This window comes from Plutella xylostella, chromosome 27 (assembly GCF_932276165.1).
Source record: "Plutella xylostella chromosome 27, ilPluXylo3.1, whole genome shotgun sequence".
Lineage (NCBI taxonomy): Eukaryota > Metazoa > Arthropoda > Insecta > Lepidoptera > Plutellidae > Plutella > Plutella xylostella.
The window spans coordinates 7,979,621-8,006,303 of record NC_064007.1 but is presented as its reverse complement, the minus strand read 5'-3'; the positions used below and the strand labels follow the sequence as shown (position 1 = coordinate 8,006,303).

Below are 26,683 nucleotides of genomic sequence, written 5' to 3'. Positions count from 1 at the left end.
CACATTGAAATTTATGGTGTGTAGCCATGTTACAATTGCAATAATTGTATATGATGTATTAGAATTTTCTCTAGTTGGAAAATTATAATTCTAATAAGTACCAACCTCATTGGTGTGGCATAAGAAATAACAGAAAAGCAACTTACCGATAAAAACATAGATTGCATTTTGAAATTCTCAAAAGATAATGTATAGCGATAATATAAAATTACCACAACGAAAACCAACATTAGCCAATCTATGCTAAGGCTAACAGCTTTCTACAAAACACGCATATAAATATTACATTCATAGAGAGAGAAATAGCAAAAATTCCAAGGCACCATAACAACAAGCCAGCGTAGTTTGAACTGCCCCCCCTCCGGGTTCTAATACTGCGAAAAGTGAAGAGGGGGGCAGCTCTAATAGATCAGAGGTCAAGCTTAACTGGCCGTCTGAGCGTGGGCTTGCTTGAAAAATGGCACCAGCTTTTACCATGGTGTGGGGAACGGCGGATTATTTTTGAAATGAAATGAAATGAAATGAAATGAAATGAAATGAAATGAAATGAAATGAAATGAAATGAAATGAAATGAAATGAAATAGTTTATTTGCCAGAAATGTCGTACAATAGGTGGTCAGTATAATAAATAACGATCTACACATTTCACCTGTTCAGGTATGCAAAAATTATGTCTAGAACTTATGTATAAAATAGTATATTTTTACATTTCTGATTATGATTATTATAATTAAGTGACATTAGGTATTCGAATATTAGTTCTTAGTCCATATTTATTTTATTTAAAGAGAGGTACTCATTTACATTATAGAAACACATTTTAATTAGCCATTTATGTAGTGAGACCTTAAATCTAGCTAAAGGTAAGTACTTAATTGACTGTGGGAGCTTATTATATATCTTTATGAGCATATGATAGCAACCTCTTTTGCAAAATTCAGTTCTGCATGGCGGAACTATAATTTTGTTGGGATTTCTAGTATTAAAAGAACAAACATCACAGTATTTAGTAAGTGTATGTCTTTGACAGTGGGCAAAACATGCCATTTCATAAATATAGAGACTTGGAAGTGACAGTACTTTTAGGTTCTTAAATAGTGGCTTGCAAGAATCAAGGGGATGTGCTGAGCAGATGGCTCTGATGCATTTCTTTTGTAGAATAAATACCCTGTCTATATCTCTACAATTTCCCCATAGAATTAGACCATATCTTAATACGGATGCTACATACCCGTGGTATGCCATCAAAGCCGTGTGCAAGTCAGATGTTTTCTGTAGTCGGTGGAGAGCATAGACAAATCTACTTAATCTAGTACACACATTTTCAATATGCTGCAGCCAAGAGCAATGTTCATCAACTACAATGCCTAAAAAAGAGGTAGATGGCGTATGATTAATTACAATATTATTACATTTCACATTGATATTTTTTAATGCCATTCTGTTATTTCTAAATTGAATATATTTAGTTTTATTTTCATTTACATGTAAGTTATTAGCTTCCAACCATTTTGTTACCTTATCTATACTAGCATTCACATCTGATTCAAAATTTCTATCGTCAATACATTTGATAGTCATGGAAATGTCATCAGCAAATAGTATACATTTATTATTAGTTATGTCAGGTAGGTCATTAATGTACAGTATGAACAGCAATGGTGCTAGGACACTTCCCTGAGGGACGCCGTATTCATTTATTTCAGGAAAAGACTTGTGTACTTCCATTTCATTGGCATAAGAGAGTGCTGTTATCTCTACAGTTTGATGGCGATCGGATAGGTAACTGCTTAGCCATTTCAATGCCAGACCTCTGATACCTATGCTTTCACATTTGTCAAGTAGCAATTTATGAGAAACATAGTCAAACGCCTTCGTCATATCAAAAAAAATTACAGCTACTGGTTTCCCCTTATCTACATACTCTATAATTTCTTTCATTAACTGAAAACCTGCCAGACTGGTTGATTTATGTTTCTGAAAACCATTTTGCTCTAATTTAATTATTTTGTGTTTGTCTAAAAATTTATTCATCCTATTCTGCATAGCTTTTTCATATATTTTTGAGAATATACTAATAAGGGCAATAGGTCGGTAGTTATTTATGTCATGAACATCCCCCTTTTTATGGAGAGGTTTAATGATTGATGGTTTCAAAGCTTTTGGAAATCGACCCATGGCAAACGACCTATTTATTAAATAACACAATATAAATGCTAATTCATGCTTACAGTATTTAATTATTTTTGTGCTAAAACCATCATAGCCGACGGAGTTGGTCGGATTAAGCGTCTGAATGATTTTAATTATTTCTTCAGGGTCACAGGGATATACGAACATTGTCTCTGGGTTTCTGGCTTTTAAATTGTCCATATTTTTTGGGTATTTATAGAATGATTTGGCTTCTTTTTCTATGAATTTATTGTTGAACGCTGTGGCTATCTCAACGGGGTTTGTAATTATTCGATTATTTAATACTATTTGGTTTATGTTACTTGATGTCATGGATTGACTATTTTCTTTAATTATATTCCATATAGCCTTACATTTATTTTTTGATTGCGATATGTAGCGTTTGTTTGTTGTTGTTTGTGCTTGGTTTATGCATTTTTTTAGAGCTTTTGAGTAATTTAAGTATGTATATTTATCTTCAAGGTTTTTTGTAGAGTAGTATTTATACCTGAGTTGTCTGCTTTTTTTACATGACAGTCTTATACCCGGTGTTAGCCATTTCAATCCTGTGATATTTGCCTTAATTTTAACTCTAATTGTAGGAAAACATAGTGAGAAAAATAAATCGAAATACTCTTTGAACTTGTTAAACGCTAAGTCTGGATCTTCAATTTCTAATACTTCAGACCAGGATAGTGATTTTAAACAGTTCTGGAACTTCTCTAAATTTTCCCGACTATAATCTTTCTTTTTTATGAAGTAGTTTTTTTTTGTATCTACCTTTTTATCCGTTAAAAACGTCAAAATTTGACAGGTATTGTGATCAGACAACCCACTTTGCAGAGCTTTAGATGTCTCTATATTCTGTATGTTGCTTGCAATATTGTCGATACATGTCCTTTGCCTGGTGGGTTCTGTTATGTGTAATTTCATGTTATAGTTTTCGAGTAATGTCATAAGTTCCTTGGTTTCTTTAGTACTTTTAAGTATGTCGATGTTGAAGTCGCCACACAGAATAGTGTTTTTTTTATGCTTGCTGTTAAGTCTTTGAAGAACGCATTCCAGTTGGGTAAAAAACACGTTTACGTTTGAGGCTGGAGTGCGATACACACATACTATTATGCATTTTATCTGTGGAATTTCTATAGCACAGCATTCAAAGGCTTTTTCTATTGCATAGTCTTTAACATATGTCACTTCTTTTACCGGTATATCAACCCTAGTAAATATACAAACACCTCCTCTTTTTTGTGTTTTACGCGAGTATGAAGAACTCAATTTATAGCCAGATAGGTGTGCATTATTTTCCGCACCTTGTTTTAAGAAAGTTTCGCTTAGGCAGACAAAGTCGTTTAATACATTTTTTGTTTTTAAATCATACAGTAGTATTTCTAGGAGTTCTCGCTTGCCTAGTAAGCCGGCAATGTTTTGATGGAAACATGTCAGAGTATATTTAGATGGGCGAGGAGAGACGAAAAAATATATTTTTATTCAAAATGTTTTGTATTGGCGTCGTGACCTCACCTTTAGGTGTGTCAGTGTAAATATTATTAGTTTTTTTTGAGGATATCATATTTTTTTGTATTTCAGTTTTAATGTTCTTTATAAATCTATCATTATAGGCTGTACAGTCAATAGCAAAATTTATTGCTCTAGACGTGTATGTGAGGTATTCTTTTTTATCATAGTAGTGTGGATAAGTATCTGAAATGTCTAGAAATCTGCAGTTTTTAGAGCTGTTGCACAATGTTTTTAAAGTGCTATTTAGCATAAATTCGTTGAGATGAGTACTACTGATTACACTTAACACTATGAGATGAGAGTTTTCGCACAGTTTTAGAGCGTAACTAAGTTCTTTTATCACCTTAGTAGGGTTTGAGTCATTTTCGCCTAAACAAAGGACAACTGTGTCCTGATTTCCAAAGTCTTCGGTCCTCATGGAGTTGACGATGTCCTCTGACTGCGCGTTCGGTTTGATAAACGAAGAGACTTGGTAGTTCCCATTCGGTGAATGTGTTCTATTTATACTGGTCGCTTTAGCTAAGCCTCTACATTGTTGAGAACCAAAAATAATAATTCTCCGGGGATTTTCTTTGGCCTCAGATGTCTTGACTGATTGAGGTGATTTATTCGATAGATCTGATGAATTACCTTGATTTATAGTAAAGCGGTCTATTTTATTTGTCACTTTTGATTCGTTTTCGTCACATTCAGATGATATTTGACCCGTTTGTAATTCTTCGGCGTCCAGTGTAAAATTAATTTTCTTCTTTTTAATTCTTTGCCTTTTTGCTTTCTTACCTTGTTTTTTCGTTGTTGTCACATTTTCTTTGCAAATTTTTTTTAGAGTATTTATCCTGAAATCATTACCTCTTGTTTTGGAACTTAACTCTGCATTTTCTAGAGTAAGTCGCTCAATTTCATCATTAGCACTTTGCAGCTGTAGTTTAAGTTCCGATATTTGTTGTTTTAGTTCTTCCATTTCTGCTACACAGTGGTAAGTCGACAAATCTGGCAGGCTCGTGGTGTCGTAATCAGAGAACGACTGGCAGCTTGATTCGGATTCTGTCGGAGTCGTGATGTGTTTTTTTCTCCTCATGGTTACATTTTCCTCTTTTGATGGTGAAACAGTGTTGCTCGTCGTGGCATTTTGGCAGAGACATTCACTGCAGTTCCAGTTTTCTTTACGTTCCTTTGGCATGAGGCAATACAACTTGTCACTAATACCGCTACAAATCAAACAAAGTATTTTCTTACAGGTTTTGCATGTCAGTGCGTCGTTTCTTTTTAGTCCTGTTTTTCCACATTTATTGCACGGATCATTAAGAATTGGTATGAAATGATTTAGATCTTCTTCTGTTCTTATTGATTTTTTGCATTTTGTGTACTCCATTTTACCAAAACGCGTGGCGCCCTCTTGTGTTAAGTAGGTGTAGTATTTAATAATTCATCACATGACACTGGCAGAATTAGATGCACGATATAACGTGACACTGGCAGAATCAGTCGTGGCGCCCTCTGGTGTTGAGTAGCTATACTATATAATTTAGTACGTGACACTAGCAGAATCACGACAACCACAGAGTAGGTAACGACAACTTGACGAATTGACGAATTGTGTTGTTTACAATATTATTTTAAATTTAAACGATTATATTCTGTTTTATTTCACTGTTTTTGTCCACTAGTACGTGTAGTCTAGCGAAGATAACACTATCACTTGGGAGTTATTCACAACAGAACATTTATACACTGTTAAAATCACTCAAAATTATTTAATTCAAATATTTATAATTATTTGTTTAGGAGTTGGTGAATCTGTATGTTTACACGGAAAGCGCCACCTGGCGGAAAAATTGAATTTAGAATGTCATTCGACTTCCAGAGATCAACGATCAAGATTGAAATGTCACGTTTGAACTTCCAATGAGATACGAGAAGCTGTTCGAATTTTAAATCCGTATTCGATGGAACTTCATGTAATGAGGTAAAATAATGTAGGTTTTGAAATACGTACGTAAATCATTTTTTTTAATGAAATTTTATTTAAAAAAAAAAGTTCAGTTAGTAGATTTATGATATAAAATGTATTGGCAATGCCGACGATGCAATAAAATATATCACAACATCAATTTTCAATAATCAAAATGTAAACAACATAATTGCAGCCAAAGCTCTAGATAGCTTTACGACCGAATTAAACATAAAATCTATACTTTCTAATCGACTCAGAAACGAACCTAAGTGCCTATAAATAAAAGTACACCGTATAGACAATAAACTATAAAATACCCACACCCCACGAACCGCTATAAAGGCTTTAAAATAACGTTATAATTTAGCCCATACTTTTATTATTATCTTTGAAATAGACGTCTAAACTAAGGAAGCCGCTCGGTTATTGAACTAACTATGGCGTAATAGGTCAGTTCATTAAAAAAACTGTATAGTTTCATTCTGTCGACAGGCAGAAATATATATTTTTCAGCTGTCCATATCTTGTATATACTTACATTATAACAATTTTATATATCCATTGTAATGAATTATACGGTAACCTGGTTTGACTTTATTATAGTTCGTTGTCTTTACCCAATAAAGTCAATTCGGTTATAAAATTTAGTGATCATAAATAAAGCAGTCTTACCGCTGGTAGACGATTAGTTCGCGGCAGAAAATGCTAAATTACACACTGACAACGAACCAGAACTTTACTATGAGAACTATATCTATCTCATTCCATCTAGGAAATAATTTTACAATATCTTTAGTTTGCGAACGCACGCGGAATCAATGTACACACGCATTCTTCTCTTACATGCAAAATCACGCACACACACAAGAAGCAGGACAACAGATACTACACCATCTATATTTATAAGCAAAACTACGTATCCATACACGGAGGGTGTGCCTGTGTGCGTGCGTTCAGTCAATGACCTATGCATTTGCTTGCAGTACAGGCTAAAAGTATGCATTCGTTTTATTATGGCCTTATTTTAAAAATGGAAGCGCGGTCATCGCTTTCTTTCGCGCGTTGGGATAGGTCCAGGTTTTTGGCGCGAACTGATTTGGGTTATACGGTGAGCTTGGACTGGTTCGCGTGACCGTTGCTTTGTCCTTTGAGGTTACGGCTGAGATTCCGATCCACTTCCGCATTTTCGAATTTGGAACGCGCGTCAGCTTTTATTCTAATTGTTTTTGTTTATCAGTTCTCATTCATTGGTTCGTTCTTATTGGATTCCGTTGCTGCATCTACTACTACAGAATGTCAAGTACCATTCACTATCTTAACACCATCATTCATTGTGCTAACATGCTTTAGGTACCGAGATAAAGAGTTGACGTAATTTACTTACTAGATATGAATTGACACAAAATGCTGCTGTTATAATGTTTATAGTTAAGTTTGGTGTTCTGTAGTCTGTACATAATTGCACACCTATAATAAGAGTAGCAAAACTTTGACTACTAAATAAGTTTTATAAGGAAGAAGTTAGCGTTAGAAAGGGCACTTAGAACTGGTTTCAACCAGATGTCCCATTCGTTCACGGCGGTTGACTGGCAAAATTAACGATAAACCTATAATTAATATTATAATTGAAATACTATCGCGTCATAATGAAATTAATACGAAATCTCGGATGTTTATTTTAGATCTTTATGGAGAAATGCTTCGCTATACTTTTATGTCCATTCCGAATGGCATTTATGGTCGGTGATAGCGATTTAACATGAGCCATAAGTGCAGTATTCTGAAAGACGCGATGGTTTTGTGGAATCTTAATATTTGAAAATTTTCAACACAAATAAAATCTAGAGGTCTTATGTTTTTTTTTATACTGTATGAATTGCCAGTTATCCTTTAAATGCAATTTCTTTTTTTAAAACGTAATTTTATATTGGTATCCTCATATTTAAAAAAAAGTTAAGTGTTCTTTGTATAGAAATTCACACAAGTGCGTCCACTTGATCAGCATTGCCGACGCCGCTTCTCCATACATTTATGACAATCCATTAAATCCAATACGTACGATACCGATACCGAGACCCAGAGACTAAAAATTTCACAACTTTCAGTATCCGGTGGCTGCAAACTGCTGCATTTCCTGAACCCTGTCGTGGATCTCCCCATTATGACATCGTATGAGGTCTCGGGGTCTCTAGAGGTTCATACTCGAACCACACCAGTCTTCTCACCCCAAACCTCTCTACCCACAGGCGAGAGGCCCTACAAATGCCACCTCCCCGACTGCGGGCGAGCCTTCATCCAGCTCTCCAACCTACAGCAGCACCTGCGCAACCACGACGCGCAGGTCGAGAGGGCCAAGAACAGGCCCTTCCACTGCAACATCTGCGGCAAAGGGTTTGCCACTGAGAGCAGTCTGAGGACCCACACGGCCAAGGTCAGTATTCTGGGATGGATAGCTCTTGGGGAGTTTTTGAGGGTTCTGGGAAGTTTGGATTTGAGGGGATTTTCAAAGGGTGGTTGGGCTGGTAGACTAGATTTGAGGGTCTGTGGGTGGTTAGGTTTTTGGGGTTTCTTGCATGTTACATTCTCATGTAAAAAATAAAGTATGCATTGCATAAGCATTTTTAAATGCGTCTGTTTTAAAAAAAATAGACACATGTAAATAAAAAAATAATATATCATATTTTTCTGAAGAGGTTTTGGATTTTAGGGGCTATAGCGTTTTACTATGGGGCTGAGTTGGGATCCGAAACCATAAGATGCTTACTTACACGTGGCATGATACTTCATATACTTACATGCACTTTTGTGGGACGAAGCATACTTTTATGTAATCATCTAATCTACTAATAAGTGCCTTCTAGATGAGAATAGCATATTAAGAAGTGGCATTACTCTATTAGTATGTGCACTAACTACTGGAACATATGTTTAACACAATGATAATTTATAAATAGCTTTGTTATCCTTCCGTTTTCTACTTACAATTTCTTTGAAATGTGTTTACGCACTAAATGGGACATGCAGTTGCTCTCTTTCATTACTTCAAGTCCTGACCTTTGTCAGTGTTGAATTGTAATGAAGCTAAAAATATGTCAGCCTTTGAAAACTTTACTTTCTTTGTTCGCACTGTGAAGTTATCCAGAGACACTTTTCGATTTCTTTGGTGGGAGTGAAATGTAAACTCATTTACTAAAACATCTATAATAATATGGATAAAATGTGTAGTTTTAGATTTCTGTTGTTGTCTTAGTGGTTTAAGGGATGTTTATTTAAAGTTTCCTTTGTTTTATTTTATTTTTACTAATTACTTCCACCTATGAGAAGTCCTTATGCTTTTAACTTTACTTTGACTAAATTTTTTTCCTATTCTATCAAAATTGATCACTTTTATAGCCCTCAATCAGTTTTTATTTCGATTACTTCTGTAAATACCAATTCAATTTTTTCAACCCCCTTATTTTTATCATTTCCTCCTTGCTGTTAACATTGTTACTAACCTGAATCTGCTAACTGTCTAACAAGGAGCTACCGTTGTAGATTCTATTGTCCCTATATTTCGGCAGTGCTGCACGGGCCTGGGCCTGCCAGGGAGCGGCGACGACGGTTGGCTGCAACGCTGCCAAAATATGGGGAAATTAGATATCTTCAATACGGTAGGTCCTTTTGTATGTAATGTTGATGGCATGGCCGTGGCTGGTGATAAAAGTCTGGAGGATGATGATGATGCAGAGACTCATGATGATGATTTTTATAGTGAGAGATCTAGTTATCAAAATTAAAATATGGTTTGTGTTACTAAAGTTAATAGAGTACTGCATATTGTAATATGGGTAGAAGAGAGACTTTTATCAAAGCCACAGTTATGTATTTTTAACGTGTTCTCTATCTTTATAACTATGGCCTTCCCAAATTTGATGACTATCATTGAAAAGATTTTATCAGTTCCATTTTTTATTTACTTTTTAATTTATTGTTACATCAATTCAAATTTAAGTTACTTAATTGTCAATGTTTTCTAAATATTATTTTAATAACCGTTCTATTATTATTTTGTTCTTAAAAAAAAACAATCATTTTAAATTATTTTTAGTTACTTACTTTAATTTACAAACACAAAATTCCCTCTGGCTGCCGTTGTTTTCTCAAAATTGCCGTCCGGCCTTTCTATCATTTCATTGTTATTATTGTTGTTTATTATGTGAGCCTAATCTTTGAAATGCTATGCCGCCATGCCACCGTCCGGTGGAGTAGGAGCTTCAGCTGCACCTTGGTGTTTTGCAGCAACACGCCGCCCTCATGATAGGGGGCGCCACCGCCACGCCTTGCCCCATCTGCCACAAGGTCGTTTTCGGCGGAGAAGCCCTTGTCGAACACATGAAAAACACCCATAAGGACCCGAATGCATCCGGCGTTGCCAGTAAGTTTCGCAGCGTGGTGTTTTTCTAGTTGTGTTGTTTGAGGTGAAGGGAGCTATTTTGAGAGGTCCTTTTATCTCAGTTTTCAGGTCGGTTCGTTCTTAGTTGTTAAATAGGTTAAGCTTTCTCTGCTGATTGATGCGGTGGTAAATTTTTGCTTGTTTAACAAGATGTAAAAATAATAAAAGTGTCAGATTTTTGTGCGCACTTTCAGCCGGGAATCATAGTTTGTAAGATTATGTCAATGGAAGTTTATAAATGACTAAAGTTTTTGCTCTAATAGAGCGAGGTTATATTTTCGTTGCATAGTATTGATTTGACTGAAAAGCTTCCATACGGCACAAAGCCTACTGGGGTGTTGGTTTTATAAAAAAATCAACGGTAAACCAAAAACGTATCGTCTCCATAAACCATGCTAGATTTAATAACGACATTACATCGAAAAGCCATCTGAAAATGTTATTGTTGTAGTATCATTGGAAGGGTACAATGTTTTCCAAACACTTCTTGTTGGAATTATTAGAACACATTCTTTGGATGGCGTTTCGCAGTGTGTATTATCATAACATGTATTGTTTATGTTTCTAATGGCTGTTTTCAATTTCCACTTTCAGTTCTTGTATCCAACTTGATTTTCTTCCAGTAATTGCCGTTTATTGTGATTCTTCGGCTATTGTTTGTTCCGCGTACTCAAAACAGCCATTAAATTCGTATTTTGTTATTTTTGTTTCAAACTTTTCAGGTTTTCTTTCATTTTTAGTATTAAAGTCCTGGATGACATTTTGTTTAACGACCCCCTTCACTCAACATTATCAAAAGTCCCCAAATAATAAAAAGCAAAAAGTCATCCACATATACACTTTAGCAATTAGCCACTAATACCTCACAAGAAGATTACTAACCTGTGTTTTTTTTCTCTCCCCTCTAATCTACTAACCTTCCTCCATCCTGGTGATCGTGGTGTAGGCCCGCCCGCCACGTCACCGTACCCGGCGCAAGCTAAACCTACAACTGATCCTTATATAGCGAAGCGGCGGACGGCCAACCACCCGTGCCCTGTCTGCGGGAAGCACTACGTCAACGAGGGTTCGTTGAGGAAGCACCTGGCCTGCCACCCCGAGACCCAGCTCACCAGCCAGCTGCGCATGTGGCCCTGCTCCGTCTGTCAGGCTGTCTTCACGCATGAAAGCGGTAAGTTTTAGGAGTTGGGGCTTGGTTGGTTCCGGAAAGGATTGCTGCTGTTTGCGAGCGTCTGATGTTTTTGTTTTTAGTGGGCTAGATCAATTTTTCATTAGTGCCAGAGATGACCTCTGCCACTAATGAAAAATTCAACAACAATCGAGGGTGTGTAAGAGTAATGTGTAGTTCGGGTGAACTATTTAATTCTACAAGAAGGCTGCAAAGCGTTTGAACAATATCAACATAAACCGCTGTCGTTACCTCCTAGGTCTTTACCATCTTGAGAGTTCCCCTCTAACCCTCGCCCCGATCATTCCAGGTCTCCTCTCCCACATGGAGCACATGCGCATGGAGCCGAAGCACCAGTTCGCGGCTCAGTACGTGCTGTCCCGAGCTGCTGCGGAGCGCCGCGAGCGCGACATCATCGCCGCGGTCTCCGCCTCGGCCGGCGGCTCCGGGCTGCTCAACCTCGCGCCCCCCTCGCCCGCGCACTCCGACTCCTCCTCCAACGGACGCCTGTCTTCCTCAGCTGGCTCCGAAGCCGGCGCTGCAGTCAACAAACTCACGGATCTGCTGCGATCAGCGAACAATGGACACCAGTTCGGAGGGGATGAAAGGGTAGCTGCTATCGCAGCGGCAGCGGCCAACATGATGGCGCAGCCTGGTGAAGGAGCTAATGCCGTGCAAGTGGCTGCGGCTAACCTGGTGTCGGCAATGAGACAGCAATTGGCTGCAAGAGAGCAGGCGGCACCGGTCCCGCCGCCGCCGGAGACCCCTCCCGCCAGCGACGCCGCGCTGAGGATCCAGCAGGCGGAGGCCTTGTTGAGGAGCCAGGCCGAGGCGCTGCGCCTGGCGGTGTCGCAGGCGCACGGCGAGCCCGCCAGCCCGCTGCGGCACAACGGCGGCTTCCCCCCGCAGCCCGCGGACGCCCCGCAGCTGTCCCCCGAGCTGGTGGAGGCTTTCCGCCTGGCGCAGGAGCAGCGGCTGGAGCAGGCGCTGCGGCTGCACGACCCGCGCATGCTCGGCAACCTGCCCTTCAACCTGCCTTCGCCCGCGCAGCAGGCCGCCGCCGCGCAGCAGGCAGCGGCGCAGCAGGTCGCGCAACACGCCGCGCAGCAAGTCGCGCAGCACGCGGCGCAACAGGCCGCCCAGCAGGCAGTCCAGCAGCAGCAGCAGTTACAGCAGCAGCAGCAGGCCGCGCAGCAAGCGGCGCAACAAGCGGCGCAGCAAGCAGTACACCTGCAGCAGAACCCCCAGCCATGAGAATTTAACTTCTACTAATCGCACGCGATTTCGTCTAGAAATTTAGATTTAGATATTTATACACAGTAAGTTTAGAAACGCCGATGATACACGCAACATGTTCCTCACGATCGATATACGAAGAAATCGCCTCCGATTAGTCCTGAGTTGTTTTGTTGCGACATGTTTTTGAGATTAGTTTTGGATGGAAAATAGAATAAATTGATTTTGTCGACAAAACTATAGTGAAATTGTAAGAAGTCGCCGTTTACAGTTTAAATAATTTCGTGAGCCTAGATAGAGCTAACTTATAAGTAAATAAACAAAAGTTATTAAAACTAATAACTACCGATTAGCAAAAACCCTTTCTGTAAATATAATAAAAATAGTAATCGTACGTAAATTATACAAATTATATGGAACAAAAACTCGCCCAAAACGATTGATTAGATAAAATATAGAATTATTGACAAAGTAACTTCTGTGCAATCTTCAGCAATTTGTTTTCTTTTTATATTTTATTGCGTGGTTTAGTAGTGTTATAATATTTTAGTGATATTATACGTAAATATATAATTATTTGTGGCTTATTTTAGTACAAACTTTTGGATGTGCCAAACTATTATAGCACTTGTATCGCATTTAGCACTTTTTACTTTGCAGTTTTCTTCTATTTAAAACTTTTTTAAGGCACACACAAATGAAAATAAACATATTTTGATGTTGTGATGCGGAAATTTGCATTAAACCAACAACATTTTACTTCTAAATGCATTTACATAATTATATACCCAATACATTATTTTGGTGTGTCAATGTTTTCTTTACAAAAGTCTATTTAAATTAATATATTTTTATCTTCGATTCGCAATAGCAAGCTAGTCACGTTAGATGGACGCACAAATTTTTAAATTAATGAACAAAAAACTAAATTGTTTATTGTTTTTTTACATTTATTCTTCGCTGTAAACTTTATTTTTAATATAAATGCCATACTAGATAATAACTAATGTGTACATAAATAATTAGGAGCATTACGTACCGTTAACGCCTTTGTTTAACAAAAATAACGATTTATTTTATTACAAAAGCAATTATTATTTTATTCAGAACAATTATTTACACACGATTTGTATACTTGTACATAGGGAGCATATTATTATTTTATTATTATTTTTCAGAAGACTGCCGTTACAGATATTGATTTTTGTAAATATGATTAAAATATACAGTCGTAAAATATAATAGCGATTATTCACTGACGAAACAGAGGACAATACAATACAAGACCTATACATGCAATTAACTCACTCAAAAGCACATGTATCGAAGCAAATAATTATAATTAACATCAATTCTTCGACAAAAGTTTGAGTACCATGGACATACACAAGACATTCTATGTATTATGTACAACACAGTGACGTAACAACGTCATCACTATATACAAACAACAACTAGCCCTAACAACAAACATTCTAATTTTATTTTCTAACACATCATAATTAAATTTCATAGCCCAGAATATATTTTTACGATTACAGTTATAAATAACATGTAATCAAACAACATAATAACAGTAAATACAATAGCCCAGAACAACACATCGGAAGATGTACACACAACAGTTGCCACTGCAATAGTTAATAGTTGAAATTACAGAAGCGTTAGTTGATAAACTCAGTTGGTTGTCAAAAAAGTTGGTTATCAACTAGCGTTTCTGTAAAAGATTAAATAAATCAAGTTAAGAGAATGTCAAGTGTTGCCGAATATTAATACTTTTAATATTTATCATCATGTATCATAACTAAGTGCAAGTTTGTGTAAACAATTCTGTGTAAACCGAGGTGTTTACACAAATTTTACAGTAATATGTAATCGTTAATAGGTAAGGTAATAGTAAGCCGATTTAAAGTACGTAATTGTTTCAATCTTGAATTAAAATTGGTATAGACGTCCGATAGTAGTGATTACACAACTGTCTGTAAAATGTGTAATCAAGATTACTGATGACGTTATATCAATGTATATAGATACAAAAATACAATGCAATAGCCCAAAAATCGATATAATTTGTGTCGTGATTTTTGGTTATGGATAAATATTTGTTGAAGTATTTCTTTCCATTACGAGTATTTTTCAGTTTAAAATACAATACTTTTCGGCAAGTTTTTTCTTATTGTTTGGTATGCAACGGCCAGTAACATCAACCAATGATGAATCCAGGAACGTGAGACAAATCTGATTAGACAAACAAGTTTCGACTGATTATTACATATTTGAATGCAATAAAAAAATTACCAAAAGTGAACCGATCGCTATATTATGTAAAAATGTCCTCATAAAAATTAATATATCTATAAATAAACTTAAATGTAAACAAAAATGAAGTTCCTATGAATATTGTATAGACGGTATTGTTTTAAATCTAGATCTTAGTAGAAGGAAAAATTTATGGACGTTTGGTATTTTTAAAGATATGATTAATAAAAAAAAACATCTTGTAAAGGAACTGAGTACTCCGGTGCTCGTGGAGAGAAGCACGGATGTGAATCCTACATTAGAATTTTAGATCAAAAGTTACGTTTCCAAGAAAGTGTTCAAAGTCGCAAAATGACGTGCGGATTTTTGTGCGTTTTTTTAACTTTATTTGTACAGAAATTATTGTATTCGTGTGTATTTTCGGATGCGAGACAACACTCGTTTTGAGGTCGGGGTTGACACTCTGAACCAATTGTAAATTTTACAAAAAATATGTAAAATATCATATTAAAAAAATACGTACAAAAATCCGGCGCGACCTTCATATTCTGTGATCATCATAAATGGAATAGCTATAATGAGAACCGTGTCTGCAATTTCTCAAAAGTTAAATATTTAATTTTCGAAATAACAAATTTTGTATGGAGAAAAATTGAATTTTTTCTATATTTATTTTACAATGAAAAATTTCGTAGTTAAGCTGTGTACATTCAACACTAACGTAAAAGCCTAATTATCAGTAAAAATGTGTCGGCTTTTGTAAGCCATCCTGTACGGGGGGTGATGAAACATGCATAATATTTTGTGCAAGTTTTATAATCCCATCACAATAATTTAATACTTATAGTAATTAGATACAATAGAACTGGATTACGTTGATGTCATTTCAATCTGTCTTGAACTCACAACATGAGTTCATACATAGAGTGCGCTGTTAGTTTTAAACTCTAATTGTAGAAATGGATATGACGTTTTTAGTGTTAATAATTAATTTATTGGCATTTTGACAATTGATTGTTTTAGTTATTGTTTGATCGTTGGTAGAAGTCGTTGACTTGATGAATATTGAAGTTGTTCAATCTTGCAACTTTACTGCATCGCTAACACCATCTGGCGGTTACATTACATTTTTTATTTCTAAGTATTATTATTGTTCTGAGTGTTACGAATCGGTCTTCAGACACTAGGAGTATTGCAAACTCGTTTGGACAAACTAACGAACAAAACTTTTAGTTTCAGCGTTATAATAAAATGCTGAAGTTAACACAAAAAATACATTAGTTCGTTCGTTTGTAGCAATGAATATGCGATACTTCTGAAAGGGGTCCACACTTACAGAAGAGACGCCCAAACTTTTGATCAAAAATTTTGACTTAGCTTTGGTATTAAATAACAATCTGATCAACGATTTGTAACATTCCTTGTTAAGTTTTTATTAATAACTTGCTGTTGATTTGAATTTGAGCATCCTTATTGACTGTTACACTGTTTTATTTTGACGCTTTTTGACTTAGGTTAATGTAATTCGCTTGTTTTACTATAAATATAGCCAAATATACACAATTATTAATCGTATTTTTAAGAAGTAGACAGGATAGCCAGGTTTTCAATTCATACACACATCTTAGCCGTATACCTTAATATTATGTAAGTAGCTATAATTAATGTAATGTAATTTAACGGGGTTTTATTCATATAAATGATGGTAAATACTACGATTCTAATGACAGAAGTTTTGTTACAATGTATAATCACATTATGAATAAGGCCCTTTAAGGACATAAGCCAAGTTTTTCTATAATCAAAACAATAGCTTTATGTCGGTAGTGGTTTACAACGAAATAAATAAAATAAATACAAAAAAAACCGTGTACTTTATGTAATAGAATATGTTATTGGTGTTTCTAACTAGGGCCTCCAGTCCCAACTTTAACTAGCGTCATATCCATTTTATTATTAGGTACGAAGGAAAAAAAACATATTCGAGTCAAAGTGACAATTTTATTGCTTCCCGGAGAGGCAATTGTTTTGGAATTAATTTTATAAACAATTTCACGTAGTTTTTATTAATTTTCAGTAACTGACAGCGCATTAGGTACACTTTGTCTACTAATAATATGTCACTGAGGCATTTACGTTGCGACGTGGTTTATTTTCTGTTCTTGATTAAATTCTGGTCTGTAATTTATGATGAAAATTCTCGTCGTCTCGTGAAAAGAGCGACTCTTTCGATTGGTGTATTCTAGTCCTTAATGTGTAAAAATTCAGATTATATTTGTGATAGTGTCGTGATTGTCAAAATTTACTGTGCGGCGCGCACCGTATGGGAAATACTTAGAACTTGGAAAAGTAAAACAAAAAATAGAGGTACATCTTTTGGATATTACTTGTAAATTTCATACGGTCAAATTAAGTACCGTTATGTGTAAAAATTCAAAATTAAGGTTATTGGCGTATGGTAAACTATAAAATTGTAAAATTCAAAATTGCTTAGAATCTAGTATGTTTACTATTAGGCAGTTAAATCGTGTTTGGCATTAGGTAATCGAAGTGTTTTCGGTCACAATGTTTAAAATTAAATAAAAAATGTGCAATGTATATAAAAATTAGGGATGTGATGTGACGATATATACCTTAATCGATGTTTAGACAAAAACATAAAGTACTAACTACATGTGAATGATAGTTTTTTTCGGTAAAAAGTGTTTTCTGTAAAATCACGACAATTCATGAAATCTTTATGTTCAATCGTGTTAATGTTACTTTCTGTATAATTATGTTAATTTTAATATTAATAAATAAATATGTTATTTTACTTATTAAAACTTGATGCCATGTTTTATGATTATTTTAGCGTTAGTGAAACTGTGTTTATTGATGCATTATTATATTTTTATAAAAGTTACTTTTTGTACTGTACTCGACATTTTAGTCGAATAAGGACGATTTGTAATAATTTAGTGTTGACTTATGTTAGTTGAATTTATTTTTAATGTCATATTAATGAACAAATTAATTTAAATACTAACCCATTATTTTATTGTGAACATATTAACAACGGAAAATGCTTCTTGTGTCATTGAAAATAGTGACTATTATTGCCGAACGGTTAGCTATAATTATTTTAAAAAATAAAAAAGATGATTCTTATAAGGATTTTTTTATTTACTACCTTATAGTAAGTATATCCTAAATACCGAAATCATCGGACCAGGGAATTTAATTAATTTAAATATATACTATATAAAATAAGCAGACGTTTGAAACCTATACGACTATTTAAAATTTAGGAAAAATGATTAGCTTGCTGAAACTTTGTTGATTAAGTAACTTTTTATTCGTAGGAGTAAAACATAATATTTGTCGAATTCCCAAAAGTCGTAGATTTTTTTTGTTAGTAATCACGTGTTGACTCAGGGGGGGCTCGGCTGTCCAATTTCAAAACACAGTAAGCGCCAACTTAAAAAAAAACGGGTCTTTGATTTATACATTATTTTAGGCGATTCCGCACATTCCTGCATTGTCAGAATATCAAAAAACGGCTTAGAAACGAAAATAAAATTTCTAAAAACCTAGTAACTCCACCCTGCGAAATCAAAAATGCCACGAAAACCATTTTAAAACACAGTAAGAGCCACCAACCATTTTAAAACACAGTAAGTGAAAATGACTTACTAGGTTTTAAAATTGTTAATGGCGCTTACTAGGTTTTGAAATGGTCAGCAAAGGTCAATTTTTGCCCGTTAATTTTAGTAAGTCACAAATGGCATACATTATTACAAACACTTTTTTCGAAAAAATATCAGATATTTCAGAACCTGTATCTTTGAACCAATGAGACCTAGAGAGGTGAATTAAAAGTAGAACATAAGGAAATTTTGTCTTCTTTATAAAAGCCATAGAGACCTTTCTCGTCAGAACCTTTCTACTAGCCCTATTTTGCATAAACCAAAAAAAACTCAAACATTGTAAACTAATTTTAGCTCAAAATTTAGGAAATATTGTCTAATTTAAGGCAGCCATAAATAATGTTCGTGTCAGACATGCCTTCTTAATATGGCGATTTGGTTCATTTAGATAAAACTTAAAAATATGCCGGTATTTCAGCTATTACTTAGTGCGGTCGTGTAAAAGTGCTGCAAAATTTGATTTATATTATGTGAAAGATCCAAAACATATAAAAAAATAAAAAAACATATAAATTACTACGTTATTATTGCAATTTCAATATACTTTACTTGTCTAAATTACACAATAATGGCTCTTACTAGGTTATAAAATGGTCAGTGAGATGTATTTTTAGGGTGAGAAAACCATTTAAAACCTAGTCAGTGTTTTCTTTTGTGCATTACAGCAACAAAATTAGTCATATTTAAATGAAATAGTATTTTAAGCTTACATTCGTTTAGATATGTCTCATAGTTTTACCAGGGCATTGAAATGAAGGGACAAAAACGTTTTTTGGCTCTCCTGAACATTTTGTCTCTTGGCTGTTACTGTGTTTTGAAATTGGACAGCCGGGCTATCACTTAAGTAACACCATTTGTAAAATTATATAAGATCCTACCTAGCCTTGTAGGTAGACAAAGCCCTGAAACCAGATACCGAACAACTTTCATGATGCGACCAACTGATACACTACTGAAAGTTGCATTTTGTTATTCAATTCTTCTGAAATACATTCAGAGTCAGAGCCCGTAGCATATTTTTTATCGTGAACGTAAAGTAAAATTCATCGAGTAATTTTTAATGATGCATTGAGATATTACAATAATAAAATAGTGTTTAGCGCCATCTATGGTTGAGTAGCAGAATTTTGTACTGTATGACTTTACCATGGTATGCAAGCGCCATCTCTCAATTAAAGTGGAAACTAAGTCAAGAGTTACGTAACTAGCTAGTTTCAGCAACACACTAACTAGTTAGATCTGGAGTACTAAGATGGCGCTGTACGCAGTTATGATGTTTTACGGTTCACGGACTGTTACGTGATTTAACACTTGTAAAATAGATGGCGACACATGTAGTTCGGGTTCCTCTTTTGTTCTGCATCTAACTTTACAAGTTTGTAATTTTAAAGTTCTTTGATAATGCCATGTAGCGTATGTGTTAGGTAGGTACGTATTTCTTGAAAACATCATTTTGGAATGACAGGAAGTACCTACACACTGTGTAAACAAAATAACTTTGTGATCTGGATTTATTAACAGTTTGTAACTGTAGGTACTAGAGGAATAATATCTTTCACACTCAAAAGATTTGATATGGTTTGTCTGCGAATACTTACGATAACAAAAGTTCCCAATTTAACAAAATGTCTAGAATAATTTATTAAATGTATAGAATAGTAAAACATTGTAAAATTTTATAAATATCGGGAATAATTCTTTACACAGTCTTGAATATTAAAGAGTTCACTTGTTAATTTAAGTAATGCACTATTTTACTAAATGCATTATTTTTAAAATAAGAAGTTCTTCCTGCATATGGTAATGTCCTTGTCAGTTTTGACATTTGTCAGTTGTTTCCGAGTCTTGAAAATGGCGAAAATCTTGCGAAAATCTATTAAAACAATAGGGAATATGCATAATTTTTTTTAATACTTTTATTGGATAGCTTTACATCACTTTATTATAGTAAAAAAAAATTCAACGCCAAAATAAGTAATTTAAGGTGTTTTAAAGAAAGTTATAAAATTACAACCATCACGACCACTTTGAAATTCCCGTCAGGATGGCGGGATGCTGTGACGTCATAATCTTTTAATTTCACGGCTCAGAATAATGAGTCCCGTCAGTCGGCATAGATTTTTACCTAATCAAGTAATCACAGAGTACTTTTGTATTTTCAACAAACCAATGTTGTCATGGTAACAAACGAAAAAGGAAGTGTATAAAGTGTGATCAGTGGCTGTTTTATAATGGTAATAAAGTGTGACCAGTGGCTGTTTTAGCACGCAAACCAGAGGACCTTTGTACACAATATTACGCTATTATGGCAATATTGTAATATTTGTATTGTATGTTACTGTAGCGTATTCTTACTGTAACTTTGGTTCTCAGTAGGAGAGACTAGGGTTAGTGGGTCATTCTATTCTATTATCTGTGGGGGTGTAAGAACCTGCACCTGGCTCTCTTGAATGGAACCATTGTGCATATCTCAAAGGTCTAAACTGCCTTTCCATTTCCCACCACGCTGGTCCACTGCGGGTTGGTGGGTTCACATATCTAGATGTGCTAAGTCTAGATATGCAGGTTTCCTCACGATGTTTTCCTTCACCGTAAGAGCGATGGTATAAATTGTACTTAAATTCAAAGAACTCATTGGTACATGTCAGCGCCGGGATTCGAACCCGCATCTCTTGAGTGAGAAGCGAGCGGGCGCTCACCCGACTGAGCTACCACCTCTCTCCGATGTGGTATATTATATATTATATGTGCGTGCTGGCGATCGGGGCGTGCGCTTAGCGGGCGCGTGTCGTCTGAACGCAGCCTTAGGCTATAGGTACTGATTCGAAAAGTATGAACTATTGGTCAGAGTGTCATGTTTCGTAATTTTGATATTCAATAAGTTAAAACGTAGAGGGAGTATGTATGGGAGGTTTCTCTGTCTGAAGTCTGAATGACTTAAATACTTACGTTAAAGTGATCTTCACAACAATAAAAAGAAGTTGATGGAGATACCATGTCTCTGTTCATAATTTTACACCACTTTCTCTGTTGATCGGCATCTCTCGGTCCAAAAAAAAATACTTTGTCGGGTGCACTTCTTGTTGTATTTCTGCAACTTGGCACAATGCAGTACTTGTAGGGCTCTTTTTTGGATTTTTCCATATAAGTAGGAAGTTCCATGTTGTACAACCTTGTAAATGGCAGCACAGCTTGATTGAGAGCACAGACGGTACATATATGATGGAGAGCACATAAAAAATATTCCAATAGCCTCCTATAACCTCTCAACTTGTTCTATGCTTGTTTGTTTGCAAGGAATTTTTATATGTTTTGTTGGTTTTGTTTGTTTGTTGCCATGACAACATTGGTTTGTTGAAAATACAAAAGTACTCTGTGATGTTATTTGATCAGGTAAAAAATCTATGCCCATGAACCGTAAAACTGAGCGTAGGCGCGACTGGCGGGACTCATTATTCTGAGCCGTGGAACTCGAAGGTTATGACGTCTCAGCCCATAGTGTCAGGTCATTTTAAAGTGGTCGTGATGGTTGTAAATTTTTAACTTTCTTTAAATACCTTAAATTACTTTTTTTGGCGTTGATTTTTTTTTTACTAAGTATTATAAAGTGATGTAAAACTATCGAATAAGAGTATACAAAATATATGCATATTCCCTAATATTTGGGCACACGGCTCTCGACTTTTCAATAGTCTTTGCTGTCCTTTTCCGCAGCTGGCCACAGTTTACTCGTTCATACTGCGTAATAAATTTAATGTGTCCAGTTCTTCTGATTACGAGAATTCTTCCATAACTTAATTTAGAAAAAAATAACAACTTTTGAAATATACTAACGACTGCCATTATAACCTAAAAGTAGAAAGAGCAACTTGTGTCATGTTCATGTCATAATACTTAGGTACAATACAAATTTTATTTTATTGTGTTGCAATATGGAGCATATTTGAGTGGCTCGTTGACTAGCGAATGGCTGTTTACGCCTCATTACAAAAGAACAACTAGTGGCAGCCCATACACTACCAACAAAAAATATAAAAAGTCCTAAACTTTGCAAACAAACAAGCATATCAAACAAGAAGTGGAGAGGTTATAGGAGGCTAGGATCTATTGGAAGAATTTTTATGTGATCCATCGTATCTGATCACAACTAGCATCACAAACACTCGGTGACATTAACATTTCTTTGTTTACACTTGACATTTATTTAACTTCCGCCGTAAACGCAAAGAAGTTATTATTCTGAGATTGATATATACAGAATTTTGACGTCACATCCGCCCTAAGAAAATGGGTGACGTTTCTCTGAAGTTAGAATTCACCGAAGTTTTTTTGTACTTTCCAACTTCATTTACTTGCTCAAAAATAAATTATAATCAAAAATATTGATGGAGGCGTAGTTATGAGATAACAAAGTTTATTATAAATAATATTTGACCTTTATTTGAACCTCTTGCATATTCCCTATTATTGAATGTGGTCAAAGTAATAAATATCAGTGAGTTGGGGAACCATTGTGGGGGGGGGGCTTGTCGCTCACGTCCGTAGGTACAAACCCTAGTTACCCTACACGTGTCCCCTGGGTGGTGCTAACGAGTGACAACGCCGAATGTCGGGCGGCGGTAAATCGACCCGACCTCCTCTCCTAGCAGAGGCGGCGATCTCCCGCCGTAAAAAAGGAGAATCACCAACACGCCTGCCAAGCGCGGTGATTATGGCAAATACACCTCCTAATGATGGAAAAAACAAAGCCCCGGCCCCCAGTCCCCGGCAGCCCCGCTATCCCGGACTCCGGTAGCGGTCACGGTAACGGCGGGGCAGGGGGTGCGAAGAATCTCCGGCAGAGAGTCGGCTACCAGCCCAACCGACCCTTGCACCTGGCAACATATAACGCACGGACACTGAGGGAAGACGTGAAGATAGAGGAGCTGGAAGAGGAAATCAGCAAGTTAAAATGGGACATTATAGGGTTATCCGAAGTCCGACGAGAGGGAGAGGATACGGAAATTCTCCAGTCCGGAAACTTGCTGTACCACCGGGAGGGCGACCAACTGTCCCAAGGGGGTGTCGGGTTCATCGTCAACAAGTCCCTCGTCAACAACATCGTTGAAATCGGAAGTGTGTCGACACGGGTTGCGTACCTCATCCTGAGAATATCTAAACGATACTCAATGAAGGTCATACAGGTTTACGCACCCACATCTAAGCACACCGATGATGAGGTCGAACTTGCGTATGAAGACGTATCGTCTGCCCTGCGTAAGTTCACTACTCATTTCACGGTGGTGATGGGAGACTTTAACGCGAAACTCGGAAAACAAGAAGGCGGCGAGACGAAAGTGGGGTCACATGGATTTGGAGTCAGGAACCATCGTGGGCAAATGCTGGCTGACTTCTTGGAGAAGGAGGGCCTCTATATGATGAACTCCTTCTACAAGAAGAAGCCACAAAGGAAGTGGACGTGGATTAGCCCCGATGGGAAGACTAAAAACGAGATCGACTTCATATTGACGGATAAGAAGCACATATTCAATGATGTCTCAGTGATCAGTAGGGTTAAGACCGGCAGCGATCACCGACTCGTAAGAGGCACTTTGAATATAAACTGCAAAATAGAACGCTCCCGTCTAATGAAGTCCACGCTCCGTCCTACTCCTGCTCAAATCCAGGATCCCGAAAGCTTTCAGTCTGAGCTTTGCGACCGCCTGATATGTTTAGAGAATTGCGTTACAGTTGACGATTTAAACAATAGGTTTGTGGAAACTGTCCGAGAGGTAGGATCGAAATATTTTTCGTCCCGAACCAACCGAGGACCTCAAAAACTCTCAGATGGGACTCTGAGTCTCATAAGAGAACGGAGAGAAATGAGGTTGCAGTCTTCAGTTGATATGGTCGAATACAGACGTCTAAACAGACAGATCGCCAAAGCAAGACGTTGCGATATGAGACGCTACAATTGCAAGCGCATTCAAGACGCAATAGAGCAAAACAAGGGCTCCAAAGTCTTTGCTAGAGATCGATCTGTTCGGCAGACTCTGTTGACCCAACTGAAGACCGACACTGGCAACACCGTTTCATCAGTGCCCGAAATTCTGGGAGAAATTGAGAGATTCTACGGACAGTTATACACCACAACACAAAACCCTATTACCAGCGGTGCTCACGACAGCCGAGCGCCACTCACCCGACACTATACCGAAGATATTCCGGACGTCAGTCTAGACGAGATTAGTATAGCTCTCAAACAGCTAAAAAACAACAAAGCTCCGGGAGATGATGGAATAACGACAGAACTTCTGAAAGCCGGCGGTAGACCGATTTTAATAGCACTTCGGAGGCTGTTTAATTCCGTCATACTCGAAGGCACAAGCCCGGAGGCATGGAGCAGAAGTGTAGTGACTTTGTTCTTCAAGAAAGGCAACAAAGCCCTATTGAAGAATTATAGACCCATTGCACTTCTGAGCCATGTGTACAAGCTGTTTTCGAGAGTTATTACGAATCGTCTCGAGCAAAGACTCGACGACTTCCAGCCACCCGAACAAGCCGGGTTCCGAAAAGGCTATAGTACCATAGATCACATACACACGCTTCGGCAGGTTATACAGAAGACCGAGGAGTATAATCTACCTTTATGTCTAGCGTTTGTGGACTATGAGAAAGCCTTTGATTCTATTGAGCTCTGGGCGATGCTTCAATCCCTTCAGCGGTGCCATATAGACTATCGCTATATCGAGGTGTTGAGATGTATGTACAATGCTGCCACAATGTCAGTTCGATTACACGAACATAGCACAAAACCGATCCAGTTGCAAAGGGGCGTGAGACAGGGAGATGTTATTTCTCCGAAACTGTTCACCTGTGCACTGGAAGATGTTTTTAAGCTTGTAGAGTGGAAAAGACTGGGCATTAACGTCAATGGCGAATATATCTCTCATCTACGATTTGCTGATGACATAGTTATTATGGCGGAAACGCTGGAGGAGTTGGGCGAAATGCTCACAGACCTCAATGATGCCTCTAAACAAGTTGGGCTGAAAATGAACATGGACAAGACAAAGGTCATGTCGAACGAACATGTTTCATCATCGCCCGTAACTGTAGGACGTCTCACCATCGAAGTTGTTGATCAGTATCCCTACCTAGGACAAGTGATCCGATTAGGTAAATCCAACTTCGATAAAGAGGTAGCTCGTAGAATCCAACTCGGATGGGCAGCGTTCGGGAAATTACGACACATCTTCACTGAAAACATACCTCAGTGTCTGAAAACAAAAGTTTTCAATCAGTGCGTGTTGCCAGTGATGACTTACGGAGCCGAGACGTGGTGCTTCACCAAAGGGCTTATCCACAAGCTCAGAGTTGCTCAGCGTGCTATGGAAAGGGCTATGTTAGGCGTGTCCCTGCGAGATAGGATTCGTAATGAAGAAATCCGCAGGAGAACTAAAGTTACCGACATAGCCAAAAGGATTAGCACGCTGAAATGGCAATGGGCTGGCCACGTAGCCCGCAGAGCCGACGACCGCTGGAGTAGAAAGGTTCTGGAGTGGAGACCCCGTGTCGGCAAACGGCGTGTCGGTCGCCCCCCAACCCGTTGGTCTGATGATCTGCGGAAGGTAGCGGGAAGCCGCTGGATGCAGATGGCGGGTGACCGTTTGGGGTGGCGATCGTTAGGAGAGGCCTATGTCCAACAGTGGACTACGGAAGGCTGAGAGAGAGAGAGAGAGAGTTGGGGAACCCTTGCTACCGGATTTGCTAACAAAAAGGTAAGTATGTACTTAACTATTTTTTTTCGATTACTGTTAAAAAAAGTATTAGACATCTGACAGAACCCTTATTAAATTCGAATTAGGTTAGTTTTTGTTTGTATCAGATGATCGGATGTCTTTCCCCGTGGAATGGGATATAGTAACCCATGGTTTAAAATTTTAATCTAGGTACTCATTTTCCACTGGCAAAATTATTTAAAGTTTGACATCGCTAAAATTTAATTTTGTGGCTTCAGAATTTACATCAATATCGCAGTTATCTGTATATTCATAAAACATAATTCATCATCAGCCAATAATCATCTACTGCTGGACATAGGCCTCTCCCAAGGAGCGCCACAACACTCGGTCCTCGGCCTTCCTCATCCAACCACTACCCGCCACCCGCCTAAGGTCGTCAGTCCAGCGGGCAGGAGGGCGTCCCACGCTGCGTTTGCCTGTTCGTGGTCTCCACTCGAGAACTCGTCTACCCCAATGGTTATCGG

The 26,683-nt window shown here is 37.2% G+C and overlaps 1 protein-coding gene across 9 annotated transcripts in view; it reads left to right on the top strand.

Annotated features, from left to right (window-relative positions):
* LOC105386238 (zinc finger protein 628) overlaps positions 1-17,890 on the top strand; it is a 99,286-nt gene extending 81,396 nt beyond the window's left edge. For 6 of the 9 annotated variants that reach the window (XM_048630884.1, XM_048630883.1, XM_048630882.1 and 3 more), the window contains 5 exons: positions 7,895-8,079; positions 9,212-9,301; positions 9,900-10,065; positions 11,030-11,254; positions 11,562-17,890. In XM_048630884.1, coding sequence (XP_048486841.1) covers positions 7,895-8,079; positions 9,212-9,301; positions 9,900-10,065; positions 11,030-11,254; positions 11,562-12,505 — 1,610 coding nt within the window. In that variant the 3' untranslated portion in view covers positions 12,506-17,890. The remainder of the gene's footprint in view (positions 1-7,894; positions 8,080-9,211; positions 9,302-9,899; positions 10,066-11,029; positions 11,255-11,561) is intronic. The other 3 variants (XM_048630887.1, XM_048630886.1, XM_048630885.1) reach the window with 2 other exon arrangements.
* The last annotated feature ends 8,793 nt before the right edge of the window (positions 17,891-26,683 follow it).